Here is a 17,643-nt window from a genome sequence, read left to right as displayed (position 1 = left end):
TTATATATTATATCATGAAATTAAAAAGATATCTTCTTCATACAATAAATCCATTTGTCAAAATCTAAAGAAAATTACCTATCCAATTTAAATTTCAGTCAGTCCTTTTCAGCTCGCTATAACAGCAGACAACGAGGAGTCTCACTACTAATTCATAATAGACATAATTCATAATTTACACAGAAGACTGATATATAATTTTTCATTCAACTATATTTAACAAATTCAATCCCCGGTCCCAAATTCGGTCCCGCCTGTGTGGAGTTTGCATGTTCTCCCCGTGCCTGCGTGGGTTTTCTCCGGGCACTGCGGTTTCCTCCCACATCCCAAAAACATGCATTAATTGGAGACTCTAAATTGCCCGTAGGTGTGAATGTGAGTGCGGATGGTTGTTTGTTTCTATGTGCCCTGCGATTGGCTGGCAACCAGTTCAGGGTGTACCCCGCCTCCTGCCCGATGACAGCTGGGATAGGCTCCAGCACGCCCGCGACCCTAGTGAGGACAAGCGGCTCAGAAAATGGATGGATGGATAATTCCCATCTGACCAATTTGTCAGCTAATTCAACAATTATTATAGGTGGCGACTTTAATATACTAATTGAGGCAACCATAGACCGCTCAAATAAAAAAAATTCCAAACAATCACAGTCTTCCGGAATATTGGATGAATATATGTACGGATTCGGACTTGCTGACATATGGAGAATAAAAAAAAATCATACAAAAAGAGAATACAGTTTATTTTCTTCAGTTCACACTTCTTCAGTTTCTTCAGTGTGGGGGGCTGTGGTCCGGTGCCCGAACCCCTCCCTTTGTGACTTGTCAGGGCGCTTCGGTTGGGCTCGGACCTCCCTGAGTCCTGGGGGGTCGGTGGCGTCCTCCCGGTTAGGTCCCCTGCTGGAAGGCATTACTGACTCGGCCCCCTTCCTTGTGGGCTCACCCTTCCTCGATGTGCCAGCTCAGCAATTCCGTACACCAGTTGACTAACATGCATGTGACATGGTGTTCATTCACAAATAAGTTTGATAGACACACTTTAAGCTTTAATTACGTACTTACTTTAATTACAACACAGGTTATACTAACATCAACTCACAGGTGTTTACAGAGAGAGATAGAGAGAGAGAGAGAGAGAAAGAGGTTGCGCACCCAACCTCCAAAAAGGGGAATGCAGGACACACACACGCACACACATACATGCACACACACACACACACACACTTCTACAACGAACTGGAGGGAAGGGTCGTGGTGTCTCAGGATGGGGGCACTGGTGAATAGTTCCTTAAGGTGGTCGAATATTTGCGATGTGGCTGGGGTCCAATGGAATGGGGAGCTGGTGGAGGTGAGACTGGTGAGGGGAACGGCCACTTTTCTGTAGTCACGGATGAATCGACGGTAGAAATTGGCGAAGCTTAGGAAACATTGCAGCTCTTTGTGAGTGGAGGCCAGTTGATGACTGCTTGGATCTTAGCCGGTCTGGTTGTAACTGTCCCTTGGCAATGTGTCCTAAGAAGTGTACGGAGGAGAGATGGAATTCACACATCTGTGGTTTCGCAAAAAGGCCGTTTTCGAGAAGGCGCTGAAGGACTTTGCAGACATGCTGGCGATGTTCTTTGGTGTAACGAGAGAAGATGAGGATGTCGTCTAAATATACAAAGATGAACCGGTTGACCATATCATGGAGGCCGTCATTGATGAAAGTTTGAAAAACTGTGGAGGACTTATTCCAAAAGGCATGACCAAGTATTCAAAGTGTCCGAGGGGGGTGTTGAAGGCAGCAGTTTTCCGGGGGGTTGGGGTAGGGATGGCAAGATCTTTACTGAAAACAGGGGAGAGGTCGTGATATTCTTATGGAACCCGGGAGAGATTGATTGGAGAAAGTTTTGGCTGAGGTTTGCTGGAGGTCGGGATGCCCAAAAGAAGACAGTGGGAGTGGGAGAAGTGACTCCAGCTAGTGATTTACAGGTGGTTCCAATCTATGGCGGGGTTGTGTTTCTTGAGCCAGGGCAAGGACTAACGGAGTTTCCGGTGAAGGAATGACAAACAGCTGGCGGGTTTCACGGTGATTAACTGAAATGAGCAGGTTGAACTCTGCAGTTTGGTGGGTTACAGTGGAGATGAGTCGCCCGTCCAGAGCCATAACCTTCTTAGGGAACGGGAGGGGCTTGAAGGGAAGCATGAATAAAACTTGTCATCTGTGCCGGAGTCAATGGGGGCTATGACAGGTGTGGTGCGAACGGGACCAAGAATACACAAGGTAACGGTCATACGGGAGGGAGAGCTTGGGGAGGTGTTGGTTTGGCTCTCCGTGGCGCTCTCGGGTCATGGTTAGCCCGGTCTTTTGGTTTTATGGGGCAATTGGCTATAAAGTGACCTGGCTGTCCACAACAAATACATAATCGCTGAGTCAAGCCACGCTGACGTTCCAGGGGGTCTAAATGAGTCTTGCCTAGTTGCATGGGCTCCTCGAGTCCAGTGGAGGGTGGAGAGGAGCCAGTGGGGGGTTCAGGGTGCGGCGGAGTGACTGGAGGCGTTGTGCCCATGGACGGAGCTCTACTGTGCGTCCTAATTCCTCGCTCTCGAGCTCTTTCCTGTAGACGATTGTCCAATTTAATGGGCAGCAAGATTAATTCCTCGAGTGAGGTGGGTTCCTCCCTGGCTGCGAGCTCGTCTTTGAGTTGCTCTGATAATCCTTTAAAAAAAATCCCTCACAAAGTGGCATTGTCCCAACCACATTTACTCGCAAGTATTCTAAAATCTATGGAGTATGACGCCACAGAACTTGAACCTTGGGTGAGGGCTAGGAGGCAACAAGTGGCTTCCCTACCCTTGACGGGGTGGTTGAAAACTTTTTTAAGCTCGTCCGAAAATGAATTAAATGATGCGAGGACAGGAGAGGAATTCTGCCAAAGCGCGGTAGCCCATTTGGCAGCTCTTCTGCGCAGGAGGTTAATGATAAACGCGATCTTAAATTTGTCCGTGGGGTAAGGTTATAGGTCAGCGATTGTAGGTCAAATACTAATGGACAGTTTAATAGGAATTGGGTACATGAAGCTAGTTCCTGGAGTACAGTTCGGGAGGAACGTGAGGCTCTTTGTATGGGAGGAGGGGTTGGTGGGAAGCTGCAGGCTTGGGAGGAATACCCACGGGAAGATTGCTGAGGTGGCTCTGGGAGGACAGGAGAGATACTTGTTGTATGAGGGTATTCAATGAGTCCATGATCTCACGGAGGGCTTTATACTGTCTGCCTATGTGCACGCCCTGATGGGCGAGCGCTTCACGCAACGCTTCCGGTGTTGCTGGGTCCATGAGGGCCAGAGACTTCTGTCACGATACGAAATTGTATCAAATTGGACTGGACCCAAAAGGAAACAGAGACGGAGGGAGTAGATGAGAATGTTTTATTTGGAAGCGGCAAGAGTTTGGATATCCAAGACGGAGTCATTGTTCGTTGGACCAAGGACGGTGCAGGAAGCAGGAACGTAAGGAAGTGGAAGAGCTTGACGCCGTGGTTGGAGTGGGCAGCACGGGAGGCACGGAAGGAGCACTGGAATTGGGAGAAAACACAACAGGATGAATACAGTTGGGGTCGTCGGATAAGAACTTGCTTACAAGGATGTGAGAGTCGGCCTGTGTACCACAATAGAGTGTTAATACTCTGGCGATGAATTCCTGGATCTGGCAGGCTTATATGCAGGCAGTGATGAGTGAGAGAAAGAGGGAGAGAGAGAGAGAGAGCGAGAGAGAGACAGAGACTGAGAGAGAGAGAGAGAGGGGTGAGGCAACAAGCGCCCCCAAAGCTCCAAAAAGGGGACTCCAGGACACATCACAAAGAATTTTAACGACATATCTAGCTCAGAAAATTGGAGAATTGGAGATAAACCTCACCTCATGCATTGATGAAGACGGCAGCTGACTAGCTAATTAATTTATATAAATTTCAGGACACATTAAGCATGGACACTTCAAACATATGCCACGATAATATACTTCAGTTTCACACAGTGGAAAGCTGTGGCCCGGCTGCTGTGAGCTACGCAGAGAAACGGGCTCACCCAGCATTGGGGCTCTTCCTCGATCCAGCAGCAGCAGCTGGGCCGCGACTCTTCCTGCACGTCCCCCACTCAGTGCTGAATTGAAGTATTTTACAAAGCTAGTGTTTCTTGCCAGCATTATGTAGTTATTTTAACAATATTTATTGCTATTACTTCACATCAAAATCCATTGATGATTAGTGCTGGAAACTGCCGCGGAGTGACTCTTAGAAGCAGTGAATGTTTACTTCTTTTGACACACCGTTTACCAATATGAAACTGTCACTTACCCGAGACAAGTGCACAGGCGTTACGTAGCTGGAATGGAACGCCTGCAGTTGGTACCCATCCAGGAAATCCTGTCACCAATCCGAGCCAACAGGTCATCGAACTTGGCACAGGTCAGCCGGCCTCATCCAGATGCAGCTCCTGGACGAGGCAGTGAAATTCACCGTGGTGCGTGAGTCTCTGGTTAGTGCTGTGGACTCATACAAGACGGCGTTTGGCTTTCCTACGTTTGTGGGACTTCCACTAGCAGTACATAGCCATGGCATAGTTTACTAAACCAAGAATATACTGGTCCCACTCACTTGGGATCAACTTGGAGTGAACCCCAATCCCAATGAACTTGGGACATTGTGGACAACATAAATAAAAACACAATGCAATGTTTTGCCAATCCTTTTCAACCTATATTCAATTGAATACACTACAAAGCCAACATATTTAATGTTCAAACTGATGAACAGAGCAAGTATTCTCTTATTTTTAAATTGATGCCTGCAACACAATCAAAAAAGGACAAGAGCAACACAAGACTGGCAAAGTTGAGGAATACTAAAAACACCTGTTTGGAACATTCCACAGTTGAAAAGTTTACGTACATGTAGGCCTATTTTACTGCCGCTTGTCCTATCTCCTCCCCCCTCGTCTCCTGCTCGGAGGGAGGGTGAGGTGACGTTGACCGAATCTGAGGCTGTTGCTGTTTGGATTCTGCACCGACCAACTTGGACAAGCTCTCAGGTGGACCATTTCCCCGAGTCGTAGCCATTGTGGCTTCTGCTCCAACCGACCTGGCCAGGTGCTGAGGCAGAACCACTTTCCCGAAGGTGTCTACTTGTGGTGCCTTTTTACCTTAAATTGACTTTTATGCTACCTTAATGAATATTGTACAGCATCTTGCCATCATAATGAACATTGTACAGAACCAGACTATGCGATAAATGTTGACAATCGACATCCATTGCAGTTTGGTCATCCTGGAAGGGGGATGACCCCCATCCGTCGTCCCTTCTCAAGGTTTCTTTTTTCTGGAGTTTTGAGTTTTTCCTTGCCCGATTGGGAGGTTTAGAAAGGGGGATGTCGTAAATCATTGCCAACTGTGGGTCTGTGAAGCCCTTTGAGAGAGACTATTTAGTGATTAAGGACGCCGTGTCTTGCGGGCCAGAATCCCGATTTTTATTGAAAATTCAAAAGCCAGCATCTGTGATGGTATTGGTTGTGGTAGTGCCCATGGCATGGGTAACCTGCACATCTGTGATGGCACCATTAATGCAGAACGATACATATAGGTTTTGGAGCAACATATGCTGCCATCCGAGCAACGTTTTTTTCAGAGACATCCCTGCTTATTTCAGCAAGACAATGCCAAGCCACATTCTGCATGTGTTACAACAGCATGGCTTCGTAGTAAAAGAGTATGAGTACTAGACTGGCCTGCCAGATGTTCAGACGTCTCCCATTAAAATGTGTACCGCATTATGAAGCGCAAAAACACGACAAAGGCGACCCTGGACTGATGAGTAACTGAAGTTGTACATCAAGCAAAATGAGAAAGAGTTCCACCTAAAAGGCTTCAACAATTAGTGTCCTCAGTTCCAAAATGCCTATTGATTGTTGTTAAAAGAAAGGCGATGTAACAGAGCCCCTGTCCCAACTTCTCTGGAATGCAGGCATCCAATTCAAAATGAATGAATATTTGGGGGGAGGGGGGGGCGACAAAGTATATCAGTTTGAACATTAAATATCTTGTCTTTGTATTCAATTGAATAAAGGTTAAAAAGGATTTGCAAATCATTGTTTGGCGGCATGGTGACGACTGGTTAGCAGATCCACCTCACAGTTCTGAGGACCAGGGTTCAAATCCGGCATCGCCTGTGTGGAGTTTGCATGTTCTCCCTGTGCCTACGTGGGTTTTCTCTGGGTAATGCGGTTTTTCTCCCACATTCCAAAAACATGCACGATAGGGCGATTGAAGACTAAATTGCGTGTAGGTGTGAATGTGAGTGTGAAGGATTGTTTGTTTATATTTGTTTGTTTGTTGTTTGTGAAAGAATGAAAACATCTTGATTCAAGTACGTGCATCCTTTTATCCTGCCACATTGGTGACCCCGACATGATAGCAGTGGACGAAGATGTGACTTCCTTGGCCTTTATGTCACCCCTACTCTCGCAACCTTGCCTGTCATCGCCACCCCGGTGAATCTGCCGGAGTTTTGGCAAAGCGATTCTGGTTTCCTTCTTTTAGCATGTCGAAGCGTTGTAACACCTAAGAGGAATCACTGCAGATGATTCAAAGTATTACATGGTCGTTGCGGCCCTCGACCAACACACAACGCGTTGCACTATGCAGCTGCTGCGCGCACCTCCAAGTAACGGAAAATACGATGCACTCAAGCAACTTCTGCTCAGGAAGTTACAGTTTCTGTGACTCAGAGAGGGCGAATAGACAGGCTGAACACAGCTAACGGCTCACACATCAAAGAATTCAGCTCCAAGTTGGTGACTGTGTGCTTCCATGGACGTAACTTCCAGTGGGACTTTATTGTCGCCTCCATCACTGTCCCCATTACCGGGGCAGATTTTCTGTGTGCTAATGGACTACTTGTTGATGTTGTTAATAGCCATTTGATTGATGCTGTTTTTCGCTACTTTTGGAGCTGGGGGGCCTTGGACCGTTAACACACGCTAATTATTTATCATCGGGTGACGTTTTTCTCACGACTTTTTTCCACCGCCGGTACAAAGCAAGGGGGGGAGCATTTCATTCCCACAGTAGCCCCACCAGTTTTTGCCTCGAGACAGCCAAATTGAACATTGCTAAGGAGGAGTTTGCTACTATGGAGCGCTTGGGCATTGTGAGGCATTCTAAAAGCCAGTGGGCCTCACCTTTGCACCATGGTCCCAAAGGCAGACGGTTCTTCGCGGCCTTGTAGTGCCTTTCGTAGGTGGAACAATATTACTGCGAATGACCGCTACCTCATTACCCACATCCAGGATTTTTCCGCACATTTGGCAGGTGCTGCCATTTTACCAAAAGTGGACCTGGTCCACGGTTATCACCGGGTCGTGTGCCCAAAACCGCGGTGATAACCCCAGTCGGGCTGTTTGAATTTCTTTGCATGCCTTTTGGCCTGGAGAGGGCGGCTCAGACTTTGCATGGGCTAATGTACTCTGTGTTGCGTGACCTTGTTTTTGTGTTTGTTTATTTAGACGACATTCTAGTGGCAAGTTCTTTCCCTGGGGAACATCTGTCGGACTTAACGCAAGTTTTCAGACGTCCTGATGCCCACGGCCTGATTGTCAACCCAGCAAAATGTTAGTTTGGTTTGTCGTTGATTGATTTCTTAGGTCACTGTATTTCGTCACAGGGCGTGATTCCTTTGCCTTGCATAGTGCAGATTTCCCCCGTCATATCTCAGTTAGAGCACTACAGGAGTTCTTGGGCATAGTTAATTTTTATAATCGGTTCCTTCATCATGCGGCCCACTTTCGGCAGCATGTTTATGGTACTTCGCGTGGCAAGAAAGCTAATGACCCTCTCCGTGGACTCCTCAGAGGGTCCAGGGTTTTCAGCAGGCTAAGTCCACCCTCGCAAATGCTACCCTCTTGGGACTACGGAAGGACATTAGGGGTGGGTGGCTACGTGCATGGCGTGTCAGCGCGCCAAAGTCCACCGGTACACCAAAGCCATCCTCAAACCTTTTCCAATTCCAGAAAGGAGGTTTGACCACGTGCATGTGGACCTGGTAGGCCCCTTGCCTCATTTGCGGGTTTTATGCATCTGCTCACTATGGAGGATCGTACCACGTGACGTGCTAGAAAAAAAATGACTGCAATTTGGGAATCAGAATGCCAAATTTAGTTTTACGTATACAAATCTAACTAAAAATAATTTATTTTAAAAATTGTTCCTCAGTGTATCTCTTCGAAGGGGGGCAGTAGTGGATGCAGCTTCAAGAAGTGGAGGTCCATTAGCAGTCAATGCCGGCCCGTGGGTCAGCGTTTGCTGGGACAGAGGCAGGCGTGAACAACAAGGCGCCTCTTGCGCAATCGATTGCGATGCATAGCTGCTACGGGGAGGGACTCAGGGCATCGAGATGTTTCTGCATCCCTCCCATTGCAGCCTTTTGGTCACGTGTGCCAGTCAGCCAATCAATGTATTTTTTGTGACGTACCCATATGATGGCATGGGTTACGCGTCCAATTGGGTGCGTTTATAGTCTTAATGAGGGAGTGGAGCGCAGTAGTGTAGCTGTAGCAGCCGGCCCAAAACTAAATTTCAAACACAACGGCTCATTATTTTATATCGAGACAAGACCACAACGATATCGAGGCACTATTAATTTCGTGATATCACAGTATCTTGAATATTGGTACATCCCTAATTCATACCGATATTTACACATAAGGACAATTTATTCTTCAATTACATTTCCTGTTTTTGGAATGTGGGGGAAGCCTACGCAAGCATGAGGAAAACATGCAAACTCCACACAGAAAGGCTGGAGCCCAGATATGAACCCACAAATCCATGTCATGCTAACCATTCGGCAACCATGCAATATCAAATTGTTCATCCATCCATCCATTTTCCGTACTGCTTATCCTTACTAGGGTCGCGGGCGTGCTGGAGCATATCCCAGCTGACTGCACGAGAGGCGGGCTACAACCTGGACTGGTCGTCAGACAATCGCAGATCAGATTGTTCAGCGAAATAAAAATTGTAAGCAGGGTAATGTGTATAGGCGAGTCCTTCCTTGTGCCAAGGTGGCTGGCACGTCTCATTTTTTTTTAATTTGCAGCCTTGTCGGACCTTGAGCGTCGCTCCTCTGCTAACATGTTAACTCCTGCCACCAGAGATCCCATCATGGATCATGAGTGGGCTACCCCTTTTGCAGCACATATTTATAGTGACTTAGATATATATACAGCGTTCATATGTTGCTTATGTATTACATGGAATGCAAAAACAATGTAGAACCATCAAAACGTTTTTTATTTCTTTTAAAGTGATCAAATGCATTGGACAAAATTACTTCCTAATTATTACAGACTTTCATTGATTACTAACCATAAGCTAGTGTAATTGAATAATTTCAGTCTTAAATACTGCCCAAAATAAAAGAGTCTCAGTAAAACAACAATCAAGGCATGACAAACACAAAAGAGTACCTATTTAATTTTGAGGCCTGCTTTGTTTACGATCCAGCTGGATCTACAAGACATAAGAGATTCCTCAGTTATAGCTCCTCAATGGAGGCTCCTCGATGTTCATCCTCGTTTCTTGATGCACATTTAAGACAATTGAGATGCACCTTAACATGACAGTGTGAGAACAACTTTGGGGTCACAGTCGAAGCATCTAGGATGTAGGAGCTAGGGAATGTTGCACTCAACAGACATGAGATCCACCCTGTTTGTGTGGCTGAGGGAGAGCAGAAGGTTGAGCAGACACCTGAATTTGTTATTGTTAAGAGCTCAACAGTGGTTGCTCTCTCTGACTTGAAAAATCTACTGAAGTTCAGTAACAAAGTATTTGTACTTTGTTACTTCCCACAATTGAAAATATTTAACACAGATGTCTCAGATGCCGCAAATTGAGCAATTATGTCAGACAGGTTTTAAAGTCCAGCATTTGCCCTTAAGGTCATTACGCTGGATTTTATAGGAGAGGTCATGTTATGTTTCCGAGCCATGGAACATCAATGCTGATCCGAAGGAGACTTACAGCGTGAATTGAAAGCTTTATTTGACTCAAATTCATTCTGGGACATGAATGGCAGGTGCCTCTAGGAATGGTAGCACAAGAGTATAGGACAGAACAGAATATCCCAAAGATGGTACTTTGTGTAGTGAGAACAAAGTATTTAAAGGCAGACATTTCAGTTCAGAAGGCTGAAAACTATATTAGTACAGGTATTGTTTCCAGGGACACTGAAGATTCTTGGTGAAAGACGATGTTTCAAGTTTGTATTTTATATACTGTGATTTGGCCTGGTTGGATTACCCCTTCAGGAGTTCAACTAATTTGTTTGTATTATGTTCAAATTCAAATTTAGCCCTTATTCTGTCAGCACTGTCACTGATGGCACCGTAGATTGGTTCTAAGTGCAAGTCAAAACTATGTGCAGCTGTGTTCTTGTAAGTAAACTTCAGGTGTGCATCAAATGACTGTTGAGGAGTCGTAAGCAAGGTTTTTAATCCAGCATGTTCCCATAAGGAAAGGTTTTTAACTTCAGGAGTTGTGATTCCCAGGAAAGGTACATTCATCAATGGGACTGAGAAAGGAACAGTCAAAAAGTCCACATTGGCTTCGCCATAAGCTTGTAAATTGAAGGTAACGTTATTGTAATTGTGTTCTGCTCCAATGCTGTAGTTGTACTTGTATTGGTTGAATCTGGCTAAACCAGTCCAGTAAATCTGTTGCTTCTCAGAGTTTAATTTAGTACCATAGTCATACTGGAGATCCACCTTACCAGTAAGTTTCAAGGGGAAAACCATGTTTATAGTTACTTTATTCTTCACATCATACACAGTTTCAAAAGAATGGGACATGAATTCCATAGTGTTGTAAATGGAACCAGTAACACATCCACTGAGTTGTGAATCATGATACGCTGTCAATGCAACTTTCAGGTCCCAGATATTGGCCTCTCCATTGGCACCAATGACACTCTTCATAAATGAAGCCTCCAATTCACATCGAGCATCCACAACAATATGGCTAAAGGTCAGTGATTCCAGTTTCAGAATTGGCTTCACTTTTAATGCGGTACAATCTATGTCTCCGAGAAAAGTTAACTTGGTAGTGTTAAAATTTGTATTAAATTCTAAAGTGCTTTCATGTGTACCTTCATCAGAGTAGTTTTCCCAGGACCACTTTCCATAAGCAGTTGTTTTACTACTCCAAGTAATTCCTCTGTCCACTGTAGATGCCATGTAGTGTTTCACTGATGTCTGACTTGAAATTTCCATTGATGTTATATTGAAGTTGTGGTTGTAAGATGTGGTTGTAGTTACAGAAATGCCAATCCTCAGTGAGAGTGTCATACTGTTGACCAAGTCTGCTGTGTACATTGAAGTAGTTGCCTTAGATACAGTCTGCGCAGAGACCTCAGCCAAAGAACCCATGATTACCAAGGATGCATCATGTTCAATGGAAAAAGCCGAATGTGAAACTTTTATAATTTCTGTAAATTTCAATTCCTTTAATCCAGGTGCCTCTAACTGAGCCATTGCATCAAAGGTATATTCCATGATCTGGATGGTTGATTTGGCATGTGAATGAATAGTGGCTTTAAATTTTGGGCTTTGTGGACTAGATGTTGAATGTTCAATCATTCCTGTAGTACCCAGAGTGTACACAGGGAAGTTCACCTTAAATTCACCTTGGAATTTTCCAAAAACCTGGACACAATTCTCATGAGCAATATCAGGCCGTTTGATTCCTGGCATGACATCAAAGTCCTTTATATGTAATTTGGGCATGTTGATGGTGGGAACTTTGATTTCTGAAAGTGTTATTTCAGGGAAGGTGACATCTGGTAGGGAAAATATGTAAAGAACTTTCAGGTCACCAAATATCCCGTCAAGATCAATGGCAGGCATTTCAAATCCTTTGATGTAATCTATCATTGCAAGGATTTTGGCTTTGAGCTCATCAAAAGATATTGTAAATGCGGGAACTGTAACTGAGCCAATAATGTTAAACTCTGGGACTGAGATTTCTGCTGGAATGGTGATTTCATGCAATTTGTTCATGTTGATTGTAAATCTAGGAATGACAAGGTCTGTAAAAAGCACTGTGAAACTGTAAACTTGTATCTCAGTATTATTTAGTTCATTCAAACCATCATCGATGGTTTGCTTTATCTGACAGAGGATCTCACTGTCGTTCACCAATTTGCTGATCTCCACGATCAGTCGGTTGACTTTGGCCGAAATATTGCTGTAGGATTCACTTGCTCTTTGGAGGTAAAAGTACATTTCCTCTCTGATATCCATTTCAAAAATTCTCTGCCTGATGTCTTCAATGATATCCTGAACTTTCATTTTGATGTCGATGTAAAATGTACTGTCAATCACATCTTTCAGTTTCTTCAGAGAGTCAGCCACTCTTGTATTTTTTAGTTTTTCAATATAATGGAAAATTATACTTTGAATTTTTCTGATAAATTCTCTAACAGCTTCAAATTTGAACACTATCTCATATTTTTTTATCCTCTCATTTATGCAATTTGTTACTTCTGCTATTTTCTTGTTGGCCTTATTAACAAATGAATTATAGTCAAAATCATTCAGTGACTGAATAGCTGATGAAATATCTTTATTAAGTTCTTCAATTCTTTTATTTAAATCAATTAGCCTAAGGTATTTTTTCACACTGTAGATAAATTGTAGCATTTGGTCATGAATTAATTCAAAATTGAGAACGTTCACAGCATTGACTATTGAATGCACAGTCTCCTCAATTTTTATTTTCTTGATGAGAATTGCAGCCTGATCAATTATTTCTTTAAATATATCATCAAGGTCATATTTTAAAATGTGATCCCTGATATAGGAATATATTGCATTGAGTTTGTTGGGGATTTCATATTCGTCAATCCAGTTGACTAAAACATCATTTATAGATTCCATCACATTTGCAATGTCTGTGTAAGGAATTTCATACAAAAGCTTCTCAATGCCCATATTGGTTGAAAGAAGAAACATGTTCATTTGTTGAAATAATATCTTAACATCAAAACTCTCAATTTTATCTTTCATGTCTGCCAGGATTTTTTTGATTTTCTCTCGTACTCCATAGTTTGAATCTAATTCCTGCAGCCAATCAATGCTGCTGTCTGTGAATTTCACTAAATCAACATTTTCAACAATGTTCTCTATGGCTTGCAGAGCTTCAAGTAGTAATACCTTAATATTGTACTTCTCATTAAATACATGCAGTTTATTTTCAGCTACAGCAAGCACATGTATTAATTTTTCAGAAATTTGTCTTGACTTAAGGTAGTCATTGACTGAAAGTATCAGGTTTCTAATTTTGGTAGCGATCTCTAACACTTTATTTTCACAATCCTTTTTCAAGTTGCTCATCATGACCTCCAGATCATCCATTGTTACATCAAACCCATTTATAAAGTAATCGACTTTTTCTTTGATTTGATTCACTTTGTTTTCCAAATCCATTTCTTTTATGAAGTCATTGACTTGTGATGGTAACTGATCTAGCTTGACTCTGAAGTCAGATATCATCTGATTAATATCCAGGTTGTTGATGTACCGTTGGAGTGTTTCCAAAGCATTTATACATGTATTCTTCAGTTCTTCAAAAGCAGCAAGAAAAGGAAATGGAATTGCAATGATATTACTGCTGCTCTTGTCATATTTGAGGAAACCACCTATACTGAATTCTTGCATTTCTTCTATTGATCCAATATTCATGTTCAATCCGTGGAAAGCATCTGTGAGCATTACTCCCGAAAACTCAAATCCAGCTTTCTGTGGGTTGTTATAGCCACTGATATTCTGGTCATAAGAATGACTGTGTAATTTAGATTTGATTTTCCACGTTAGAGCTTGATCATTTGGCATTAGGAAACCATCAAATTTGTGATCTAGTTGAGTGGACATCTTCCAATTTGAAAGTGCATGCATGGTTAACACTCTGCTGTCATGCGAACATACAAGAACTAAGGGCTCAGCTTTAAATTGCAGCTGACTGTACAGTTGCCCAGAATGCATTCCATATAGAATAATTTCTCCATCACTGTTGAAAAGAGCATCGACTGAGAGGCTGAAGGGCAGTGCTTGGGTGCGTATGATGCTGTCAAAATGGAGTGGCTTAGAATTTATTTCTGACTGACAAAATGATGCGGAGGAAAGTCCAGCAAACTCCAGTTCACATGTTTGGCACAAATTGATACCCAATAGGTTTCCAGAAGTGTTAGATTTTATTTTACCTGACATGGCTTGGTAGTTTATCTCATAGGTGTGTTTAATACTGTCTTCTTCTCTGTAAGCTCCATCTGTGGATCCACTCAGGTACACCTTAACTGGCTCAAGCTTTATGTGGCTCACTTTGTTCAAACTAAGATCAAACAATTTCACTTCAGTTTTTGCATCAAATGTCATGACAAATGGCTTCATATCAATCTTGGTATCTTGCTTATAGTAAGTATCTTCACAGAGGAAGTAGCCAGTCTTAGAGTGAAGGGCTACGGTCCATAGCGTGAGGGCCAGTGTGTGGCTATTTTCTGTTTTCATTTGCCCCATTTTTACCATGCTGGTACTGATGAAGGTGAAAGCTCTTCTATTCAGTACATAATTTACATTATTTCTTGTGTGTGCATTGAACACATTACCATTGAAGACACCATAGAAAGAGCTTTCCTTTGCAGTAATTTTACCCTCAATGTTCAGCTCGACATAACCTTCCTTAGCCATTGCTTTAGTCATGGAGGACAATGATGCTCCGTTGCTGTCTATGGATCCACTGAATATATTTTCAAATGTCACAGGTATGTATTGAATCCTATTAGTTCCACCTGTGGTCAAACCATTTCTGTCAACAACAATGGATGCTTTGTGGAATCCTCGACCTTCGTCAAAGGTGAGAGATCCATCTGAGTTTACTTTAAGCCCTCTTGAGTTCAATGTGCCTGTTATAAGGTAATATGCTTGATTGGTTTCGTCATCTGCCATTAATTCAGCGTTGATGATAACCATAAGGTAGGACACACCAAACTCAACTTTGTTTCTCAGCAATTTTCCCCCAATTTTGGCAACACCAGTACACTTCAGGGTTAGTTGTGAGTCCTTATAGTTGAGTTCTGACACATGATTGAAGATGTCTTTCTGGACATTTGTTTTGGAAACAACATTCAATTCAAAGTTAGCGTAGACTCCGTGGATTGTGTTGTGAATTTGCACAAATGGTGAGTCAAAGCGTAAGATGGACTCTCCTCTTCCTTTTCTTTCTTGTGGGTACAGGTTGTAACTATTTCTATAGGAGGTATTGGTAAAGAAAGAACCAATTTTAAGTGTTCCATCCCAGGTGCCATCTCCTGTGACTTCATCTGAGTCTATTGTGGAAGTTGACTGGGCAACATAGTAGAAAGAGGCGTGGAAGCCAAGTGGACCAGATGCTTCAATCTTGTAATTGGCCTTTGCATGTCGTTTGTTGGTCACATCCAAAGTTTCTGAGACACTTAAGCTTGTTTGAATGAGACTGTGGTTAAAGGAATGATTCACCAGACACTCAAGATGATCATCAGGTCTTCCTGACATCATGGCAGTTCCTTAAAACGGACAGAAAATAAAATACTGTCAATATCAGAAAGAGACACAAGTAGTACAATTGTAAAACTTGAAGTTGAGTTGTCAAGTCATACAATATAAAGTCACAAAAAACTAGAGAGGCCAAACCACATGTCTAAACTCTGCATACCATCAAGCATACCTCCACATATTTCAAGAATTCAGCTCAGTGAGGAATCAATGCACTAACCCATCTACCCATTTTCTATACCATCTATATAAGGTAATGGGTGTGCTGTAGTCTCTCCCATCTGATTTTGGACTAGAGATGGTGTACACCCTGGTCGACAGCTAATCACAGGACACAAACAACTATTCAAACAAAAATTCAAACATGGGCAATTTTTAGTCTTCACCTAACCTAACCTTTTTTGGAGTAACTGGAGAAAAAACATGCAAGCACAAAGAGAAGATGCAAAATCCACACAGGAAGGCCGGAGCCCAGATTCAAACTAGAGACTGACATTTTTCAGGATTCCCACAGGGTCCTGCAGGATTCCCGCGGGATAGGAGTGAATCAATCGGGATTGGGCAGGATAGGGATCAAACTCTGTGATTTTTTTATTTTTTTTTTATTTTTTTTTAAACTCAAGATTAGATTTTTTTTCAAACACCTACTTGGGATTGGGAGGGAGTGGGATCAACCTCAACAGCCACTCCCGTGTCAGCCTCTAATTTGAACCCCTAACCTCAGAACTGTGAGATGAATGTGCTAATCACTTGCTTACCATGCCACTGGTCTCCAGCACCCCCTCCAAAGACTCCAAAAAGGGTAGGTACTTTAAGATGCCTTTTGGTGCATAGGCACAAACAGCAGTCAGTAAGAATGCAGAGGGAAGCTACCCTCTCAATCACCGGGGTAAATTCTTACAGGCATAGAGACGATGGGCAATAAGTATGGCCACACCAGCTCAGCCCCTTATCATGGGCAACTCCAGAGTGGAATAGAGTCCAACCGCTCTCGAGAAGACTGGTACCAGAGCCCAAATTGTGTATCTTGGTGAGCCCGACTAGATCTACTTTGAACTTCTCAACCTCGCACACCAGCTCAGGCTCCTTCCCTGCCACAGAGGTAACATTCAACATGACTAAAGTCCTGACTGGTGGAGGGCTGCAGTGATGGTAGACTTTCTAGAACTTTCTCCCATCTCCCGACTGCATCTCTGGAGCTCAGCCACAGTGATCTTTGGGTTCTTCTGTACCTCTCTCACCAAGGCTCTTCTCCCCCAATTGCTCAGTTTGGCCGGACGGCCAGCTCTAGGAAGGGTTCTGATCCTCCCAAACGTCTTCCATTTCAGGATTATGGAGGCCACTGTGCTCTTAGGAACCTCAAGTGCAGCAGACATTTTTTTTATAACCTTGGCCAGATCTGTGCCTTGGCACAATTCTGTCTCTGAGCTCTTCAGGCAGTTCTTTTGACCTCATGATTCTCATTTGCTCTGACATGCACTGTGAGCTGTAACACAGGGGTGTGGCTTTCCTAATCAAGTCCAATCAGTATAATCAAACACAGTTGAACTCCAATGAAGGTGTAGAACCCTCTCAAGGATGATCAGAAGAAATGGACAGCACCCGAGTTAAAAATATGAGTGTCACAGCAAAAGGTCTGAATACTTATGGCTGTGTGATATTTCAGTTTTTCTTTCTTAATAAATCAGCAAAAATTTCAACAATTACGTTTTTTTTCCCTGTCAATATGGGGTGCTGTGTGTACATCCATCCATCCATTTTCCTTCACCGCTTATCCTCACTAGGGTCGTGGGTTGCCGGAGCCTATCCAGCTATCTTCAGGCAAGAGGCGGGGTACACCACGAACTGGTCGCCAGCCAATCGCAGGGCACATATAAACAAACAACCATTCACACTAACATTCACACCTACCGGCAATTTAAAGTCTTCAATCAACCTACCATGGATGTGGTAGGTTGGGATGTTTTTGGGATGTGGGAGGAAACCCACCCAGGCACGGGGAGAACATGCAAACTCCACACAGGCGGGCCGGGAT

General features: G+C 43.4%; 1 protein-coding gene across 6 annotated transcripts in view; it reads right to left on the bottom strand.

The window, feature by feature from the left end:
- Nucleotides 1-3,390: 3,390 nt before the first annotated feature.
- apoba (apolipoprotein Ba) overlaps nt 3,391-17,643 on the bottom strand; it is a 70,837-nt gene continuing 56,584 nt past the window's right edge. For 3 of the 6 annotated variants that reach the window (XM_061794152.1, XM_061794153.1, XM_061794154.1), the window contains one exon: nt 3,391-15,619. In XM_061794152.1, coding sequence (XP_061650136.1) covers nt 10,323-15,619 — 5,297 coding nt within the window. In that variant the 3' untranslated portion in view covers nt 3,391-10,322. The remainder of the gene's footprint in view (nt 15,620-17,643) is intronic. The other 3 variants (XR_009791355.1, XM_061794155.1, XM_061794156.1) reach the window with 3 other exon arrangements.

This window comes from Phyllopteryx taeniolatus, chromosome 13 (genome assembly GCF_024500385.1).
Source record: "Phyllopteryx taeniolatus isolate TA_2022b chromosome 13, UOR_Ptae_1.2, whole genome shotgun sequence".
In the NCBI taxonomy this organism is placed as follows: Eukaryota; Metazoa; Chordata; class Actinopteri; order Syngnathiformes; family Syngnathidae; genus Phyllopteryx; species Phyllopteryx taeniolatus.
Note: the sequence above shows the minus strand (reverse complement) of the source record. Positions and strands in the feature narration are given on the sequence as shown.